Genomic DNA, 7,406 nt, shown 5'->3' with positions numbered 1-7,406 from the left:
CAACGATACTACAGTGAGAATAAAAGTTACGCCTTCTTTCTTTATGTGAACATTTGGGCGGTGTTATGCAAATCTTCCCACATAGTGACGTAGGTATGTGGGGGCGTGTTAGAACGAGCCGTTTTAGGTAGGTGTGGCTGACTCTTAACTTTTATAAAGAATATCTCTTTGGATTTGAGACTTTAGTCTTTGCAACTTTCCAGATCTTCTTTATGCACCAAGAGCTTGTAACACTCGAAAGAGAAAGGAAAAATTGAAATCGCATCATATGACCCCTTTAACTAGAGTGGTTAACTAATGTTACGAAATGTTATGACCTGTTAACAACTATATTAATATTGGCGGTCCCTGGATTGTCTGAAAGTCTGGATGCAGAGTCCCTGGCTCTGTAAAAGTTGTGAAAACCCTGCCCTACATAACTGGTATCAATTCTTACTTTTACTTTACTTTTAGTCATTTAGCAGACGCTTTTATCCAAAGCGACTTACAAATAAGAAAGAGTAATTAAAACTAAAAGCTAAAACTCTATAAATACTAATATATACTAAAACTAGTATCTCATTCACAATATCTAAAATTGTGACGGGTGGTTTTGTTTGACATTTCATATTTTGTGCTTTATGATGGTCTTTCTCTCACACAGGTGGGAAACCTTTGAAATCATTGATGTTGACTAATTGGAGAGAAAGGAATGGACAGAATAATTGAAAAGACCACTGGCTTCCTGGCTCCTGGTCTGTAAAACTTTCCTTTTGCAGAGGAGGGATTCACTCGTTCATGGAAGGATAACTGAAGCTAATCTTCTGCTTATATCTGTGACCTGTTGCTTGAGTGACATTGAGATGTGCCACAAGAGATTTGCATATTGAGGAACAAGGAACTGGTTATAAAATATCGCTTTAACATTTCTTTTTTTTTTTGGTGTTTTTTTTTTTTTGTTTGTTTTTTTCGTGGTTTGGACACTGAGAAAGCTGTGGGAAGTACAACTTGCAAATTGTTTTGCAAGCCCATTAAGATAAAGTATTATCTCCACTGTTGTTTATTTTCACTCACTGTTTGGAAGAGAGAATATTTAAGTCATGAGTACAGCCAGAATGGAAAATCCAGTGATTCTGGGACTGTCGAATCAAAATGGCCAAATGCGAGGCTCTGTGAAGCCAGCAGGTGGTCCTGGAGGAGGTGGAGGGGGGTCCCAAACAACGCTGCCAGCCCAGGTCAAACCCTCCAGCACAGTCAACAACGGCGACTCCCAGTCTGCACCCACAGCCAACACTATCATCAAGTAAGTCATTGAGGGAAGTGCAAATGATGCTGTGAGTGCTGATTTACTATGGTGATGATTGGGATTTGATGTAATTTTTAAACCTTTAAAGGCCTGGGGATGACTGGAAGAAGAATCTAAAGCTTCCGCCGAAGGATTTGCGCATGAGAACTTCAGTAAGTCCATCTCTAACACATGTATTTGTATGTCTCTTAAAGTACCCTCTGAACCGGAATCATTCTCTGATGTCCTGCTTGTGGTCGTGAAATTTACAGGATGTGACGGCAACCAAGGGAAACGAGTTTGAGGATTATTGCCTGAAACGGGAGCTGCTTATGGGCATCTTTGAAATGGGCTGGGAGAAACCGTCACCCATACAGGTAAAAGGCAGGAGAAAAATGGACATTGGATGGCAAATATTTCAGATATGAATCACTCTTGGCTTAAGAGATCTGATATCTGTACTAATCAATCTAACTTTTTTTAGAGCCAGTCACAAGCACAAATACCATGTGTAGGGCCCTATGAAATCACTTTTAATGTTTTCCTAAGTTTTGTTTTTGTTTACATTTTTCAGGATTTCATTAATGGTTAACTTCAATTTTAGTAATCAATACGTATGTCTTAATTGAAATTATGAAACTTACATCATTTAACAGCAATTTATTCGAAGTTAACAAATGTACATTTTGGATCCCTGTGCAATCTAAATTTTTCCCAAATTATTATTTTTTTCTGTATCTATGATGCAAATATAAATTTACATATACATTTATTTAAAGTGGTGGTAATCAAATAAATGCGTAAATCATGAGCAATTCTATTGAATTTTAAAATAGTCAAAGTTTAACAATTCCTTTTTTGGAAAACAAGGTGTTACACAAAAGGTTTACTGTTAAAATGAAAACAGATTTGTATTTATTATTATTATTACTATTGTTATTAAAGTACACTATTATGCAGTAGTAAAGGTTTCCATCCTCTGTAAGGCAAGAGAAGCTTGCGTTTAATCGGACCCATCTGCTCATTACCGTGTTCTCACTCATTCCTGCAGGAGGAGAGCATTCCCATTGCGTTGTCTGGGAGGGACATTCTGGCCAGAGCCAAGAACGGCACAGGAAAAAGTGGCGCCTACCTCATTCCCTTACTTGAACGCATTGACCTGAAGAAAGACAGCATACAAGGTCTGTGACTATCTTGGTTTTGGCACATTTACAAGAAGTTAGGTTTCATGTTGATCGGCTTTATACATGATTTCTCTTGCTTTTAAGTGACTTCAAGCTTTAAATACTTTCTGCAGCGTTGGTTGTTGTGCCCACTAGAGAACTGGCTCTACAGGTGAGCCAGATATGTATTCAGGTCAGCAAACACATGGGCGGGGTCAAGGTCATGGCAACAACAGGTGGAACCAACCTCCGTGATGACATCATGAGACTTGATGAAACAGGCAAGTGTTCATATTCTGGTGGGAAATGTTTTTGAACTACTTTACATATACCCTTCCGTAAACACTGGATCTCACTGGATTTAACTTTTCCCTTTGTAGTGCATGTTGTCATTGCCACTCCAGGAAGAATCTTAGACCTCATCAAAAAGGGAGTGGCCAAAGTCAATCAAGTTCAGATGATCGTGTTGGATGAGGTATGAGAATGAGAGCTTTATCTTGTTGTTAGGCTAATTACGGAGTTAACTGCCATAGAGTAATACTCGTATCTCTTGTATGTTCTGCCCATGTTACTGAGTAGGCAGATAAGCTCCTGTCACAGGACTTTGTACAGATGATGGAGGAGCTTCTGAACTGTTTGGCCAAACAAAGGCAAATTTTGCTGTATTCTGCCACCTTCCCACTGAGTGTGCAGAAGTTCATGGTAAGCCCACTGATTTCTAAACAAAGTTCTATAAAAACAAAGTATTTTTAAATAGATTTTAGTTTTTATTAAAGTATGCATTTTTAAATTTAAAACCACTGTGAGCACGCCACTAACTAGTTACCAACTTATGGTAACAGTTAACACGTGAAGGTTATGATTTGCTGTTCATGAGTCATGGCTGCTTGATTTTGGCAAAAATCAATCACGATTATTTTGATCAAGATTTTAGAACATTGTTAGTAATTTACTTTGGAAATGTGTTGAACTTTGAACTGAATTGAGAGTGAATTTTGTTGCACTTTAAATATTTCAAATGATAAATGTGTACACTAATAAATAATGAATATAATTAATTTAAAAAATAAATGTTGCCATGCAACCTAAAGAAAACTACTAAACATTTAAGGAAGGCTAGAAGTGCACTGCTCTAAAAAATGGGGGGAATCTCTGAGTTTAACAAGACGAAACAAAAGCATCATTGCGATTTTCTTCATAATAGTTAGAAAGCCAAAATCAGATTTTATCAAATATGATTAAATGCCCAGCCCTTGTGGCCTCACTGTGTTTATTCATGTGAGCATGCAGAGTATGCAATAGAATGGCATGTTGTCTTTGCTGCCTAATATTGCAGAAAACACGGATCTGTACTTTAATTGTATGTTTGCTGCATTTTAAAGCCTAATAATATAATAATCATTGTATGCAATTGTGTTCAAAAGGCTATCATTGTGGTTCAGAAAGTATTAATTTATGCTCTATTTTTGTGAACAGAACACCCATCTGCAGAAGCCCTATGAGATAAACCTGATGGATGAGCTGACCCTGAAGGGGGTTACTCAGTATTACGCCTATGTGACCGAAAGGCAGAAAGTCCATTGCCTTAATACTCTGTTCTCCAGGGTAACAATCTTCTGATCCTTGTGCATCCCACATTTTATCTGACCTAAGATTTGAAAATTAGCATTGCTGTCCTCCTCACTGTTGCAGACATCTTATTTAATGTTTTTGTGTTTCAGCTCCAGATCAATCAGTCTATAATCTTCTGCAATTCATCACAGCGAGTGGAGCTCCTGGCAAAGAAGATCTCTCAACTTGGATACTCCTGTTTCTACATTCACGCCAAGATGAGACAGGTGGGAATAGAGAGGGCGTGTGGTGTTACCGCACTGCTGTTGGCAGAGTTTTGAAATGGAGCAAGTGTTTATGTAATGAATTGTGAAGGATGTACAGGATTTGTAATTTTAATTACAAATTGAAATTAATTACAAATTTGTAATTGTAATTTTAATTGCCAAACTGTTGACATTCTGAATTCTGTGTCTTGGTTAATGCTATGCTAATACAAGTTTTAATTTTCCTTTAGGAACACAGAAACCGTGTGTTCCACGATTTCAGAAATGGCTTATGTCGAAATCTCGTCTGCACTGGTAAGTACAATTGAAAATCTGGATGTTTCGAGTAGTGCTCGGCCGATATTTGGCATTTTTCAAACACAGTGCTCACATTCTCCCTCTTGTTCGCTGTCGTCGTTAACAGTTCTGTCTAATACGGATAGAAGTCGGTTTAATAATCAGAAAGAACTGTTAAACAAAGGAATTAAAATGTATACAAAGTATAATAACGATTGCTTTTATATTATTAGTAGTAGAAAGGCAAACATTATAATACTTTCTCGTTTGCTGTGAGCATTCAACAAATACGCATTTACATAATTTAAACAAATATTTGAATTGATGAAAATGTAATTTCACAAACCTTGCAAACTTAGTCGAATCCAGTTGTGAGATCTAGTGAAGTGTGCATGTGACCTGCATGATCGCGTGTTCTCTGCATGACTTTCGAGCCGTGCAAATTGAATGCTTTAAACATTAAATTCGTGATTTCAAATTATGCTGCGCTTTATGCATTTGCCCACTGTCATATTAATGTCATTTTCACTGTGTGCTGTATGTAAAATGAGTGTTACCTTGGCTTTATTTGAAAAAATATGATTCCCAATGCACACAAACATCCCAGAATACGGAGTGCTCTGTTGGTTACAGTTTACTTTTCAATTAGATTTTTATTAAATATTTATTTATTTGTGGAAAATACTTTGTCATCTAAAGTATAAGTATGTTTATTTTACAAATTTATTTTTAATCTATTTTCAAATGATTTAAAATTTCTTTAATTAAAATAAATACAATTGTATCGGCTTTATATCGGCCATCGGCCGCCCTGCTTTACAAGATATCGGCGTGGACTGTCAAAAAACCAATATCGGTCGACCACTAGTTTCAAGGTGGCCGCGGGTCCTTAAAAGTCTTAATGTCTTAAATTCAGATTCAGTAGGTCTTAAATATTTTTGGTCACATTACCGCAAAAATTTCTCCAGTCTGACGGACACAGTGAGTGTTTAAAATCTGTTGGAATACAGGTCGAACTAGCTAGCTGACCAGCCTCCGGGCTACTTTAAATGGGTTAATGCAAGTTTACTGAAAAATGGCTTGGGAATTTTACTTGCCCGACAGAACAAATAGCCTGATTAAACTTAAGTGACAAATTAACTAGTGACTGATGAATGGTTTTAGTGAATGATTCTTTTGATTTTATTACATTCAGCTTAAACCGTGATTGTTAATGGATAGTCTATTTCTGGTATTAATGTCGCGCTGTGAGACTTTCATGGAGAAATCAAATCAAATGAGCATAACGGCACATAAAGGAACTCACAGAACAAACATACTGAGGTAAAAATTAAAAATGTTTATTTATAACATGATAGTTAAATAACATAGCATGACAAGGGGGCTATTTTGCTGAATATTTTCACGATTGGAAATATTACGTTGATTTTTAGTTCAACAAACAAGTAGTTAAGTGTAGTTACTTACATTTTAGACACTATATTGACTTTTTTTTTTTTCTATTTCACCAACAAAGTAGTTTCAAACAAAGATCTGAACTGAAGTATTGCACATTCTCCGAGCAACACTCAGCGGTTTTGTTACTGAATGATTCAGCGTTTTGAAGGAATCGGTTGAATGAATAAGTGATTTACTGCCACCTACTGGCGGTTTAGTCTCATTTAAAAGTATGCATTTTTCCCCAATATTTCTTATTTGTATATTCAATTTTATTTAAAACATTAATCTTATAACATTATTTACTGCAGTTGTGATTTTGCAGTGTAAATTGTTTCATTTGATTGGTAATGTGTATTGAATTTTGATCAATTGTAAGAATTTGACATGAAAGATGATGCAAATAAATGGGCCTTTATAAAGGTAAATATTAAAAACATGCCGATTTAAGTATGTAAAAGCTGATAGAACACTGAAAATATTGCTTCAGAATAAATCATTTACACCATCAAAAATCTCTGTGATGCGGTGCTTTTGTGGGGATATTATGTGCTGATTTGAAAAGTTCACTGTATATTATAATAATAAACTGCACTTTTGACAGCGACGATATTTTGTTTTCTTTTTACATTAAACGCATTAAATGTGACCCTGGATCACAAAACCAGTCTTAAGTCGCTTGGGTATATTTTTAGCATCAGCCAAAAAAACATTGTATGGGTCAAAAATTATTTTATCTGATTTTTCTTTTATGGCAAAAATCATTAGGATATTAAGTAAAAATCATGTTCCATGAAGATATTTTGTAAATTTCCTACCGTAAATATATCAACTTAATTTTTTATTTGTAATATGCATTGCTAAGAACACTAGAACTTGCTTTCTCTTTTCTCTGTTTAGATCTCTTCACAAGAGGAATTGATATACAAGCTGTGAATGTGGTGATCAACTTTGATTTCCCCAAACTTGGGGAGACGTACCTCCATCGCATTGGCAGATCTGGTGAGTAGGGTTTCGTTTGATTCCTGCTCTTGAGATCAAGTAATGTTGCATTGGTAATATCACTGTTTGGCAATCAGGCTTTTGAAAGGGTAGCAGTGTTAAATGACATTGGCCTTCTCCCCCCACAGGCCGATTTGGACACTTGGGTCTCGCCATTAACTTGATCACTTACGATGACCGCTTCAACCTGAAAGGTATTGAAGAACAGCTGGGTACCGAAATCAAGCCCATTCCCAGCAGTATTGATAAGAGTCTATATGTGGCCGAGTACCACAGTGAGAGTGGAGAGGAGGTTAAACTGTGAGCAGGAGAGGTGAGTCCAATGTTCAGTCACTTTAGAGATTACAATGTACATGTATGTTTGATTTTAACATGGTTTTTCTTTTCTACCCGATCCAGATCACCAATCCTTTGTCCCCTATCCCC

General features: G+C 36.3%; 1 protein-coding gene across 3 annotated transcripts in view; it reads left to right on the top strand.

Annotated features, from left to right (window-relative positions):
• The window catches only part of LOC107714530 (probable ATP-dependent RNA helicase ddx6), a 16,732-nt gene that overhangs the window by 6,026 nt on the left and 3,300 nt on the right, over positions 1 to 7,406 (top strand). For 2 of the 3 annotated variants that reach the window (XM_016520383.1, XM_016520382.1), the window contains exons 2-13: positions 644 to 1,282; positions 1,374 to 1,437; positions 1,537 to 1,641; positions 2,316 to 2,445; positions 2,562 to 2,708; positions 2,808 to 2,902; positions 3,007 to 3,129; positions 3,904 to 4,032; positions 4,149 to 4,265; positions 4,496 to 4,559; positions 6,879 to 6,980; positions 7,109 to 7,293. In XM_016520383.1, the coding sequence (XP_016375869.1) occupies positions 1,080 to 1,282; positions 1,374 to 1,437; positions 1,537 to 1,641; positions 2,316 to 2,445; positions 2,562 to 2,708; positions 2,808 to 2,902; positions 3,007 to 3,129; positions 3,904 to 4,032; positions 4,149 to 4,265; positions 4,496 to 4,559; positions 6,879 to 6,980; positions 7,109 to 7,284 (1,455 nt within the window). In that variant the 5' untranslated portion in view covers positions 644 to 1,079 and the 3' untranslated portion in view covers positions 7,285 to 7,293. Of the gene's footprint in view, positions 1 to 643; positions 1,283 to 1,373; positions 1,438 to 1,536; positions 1,642 to 2,315; positions 2,446 to 2,561; positions 2,709 to 2,807; positions 2,903 to 3,006; positions 3,130 to 3,903; positions 4,033 to 4,148; positions 4,266 to 4,495; positions 4,560 to 6,878; positions 6,981 to 7,108; positions 7,294 to 7,379 lie in introns of all 3 variants that reach the window. The other variant, XM_016520384.1, reaches the window with a different exon arrangement.

This window comes from Sinocyclocheilus rhinocerous, unplaced genomic scaffold, assembly GCF_001515625.1.
Source record: "Sinocyclocheilus rhinocerous isolate Xijiao unplaced genomic scaffold, SAMN03320098_v1.1 scaffold809, whole genome shotgun sequence".
Taxonomy (NCBI): domain Eukaryota; kingdom Metazoa; phylum Chordata; class Actinopteri; order Cypriniformes; family Cyprinidae; genus Sinocyclocheilus; species Sinocyclocheilus rhinocerous.
This window is presented reverse-complemented; position numbering and strand designations above follow the sequence as displayed.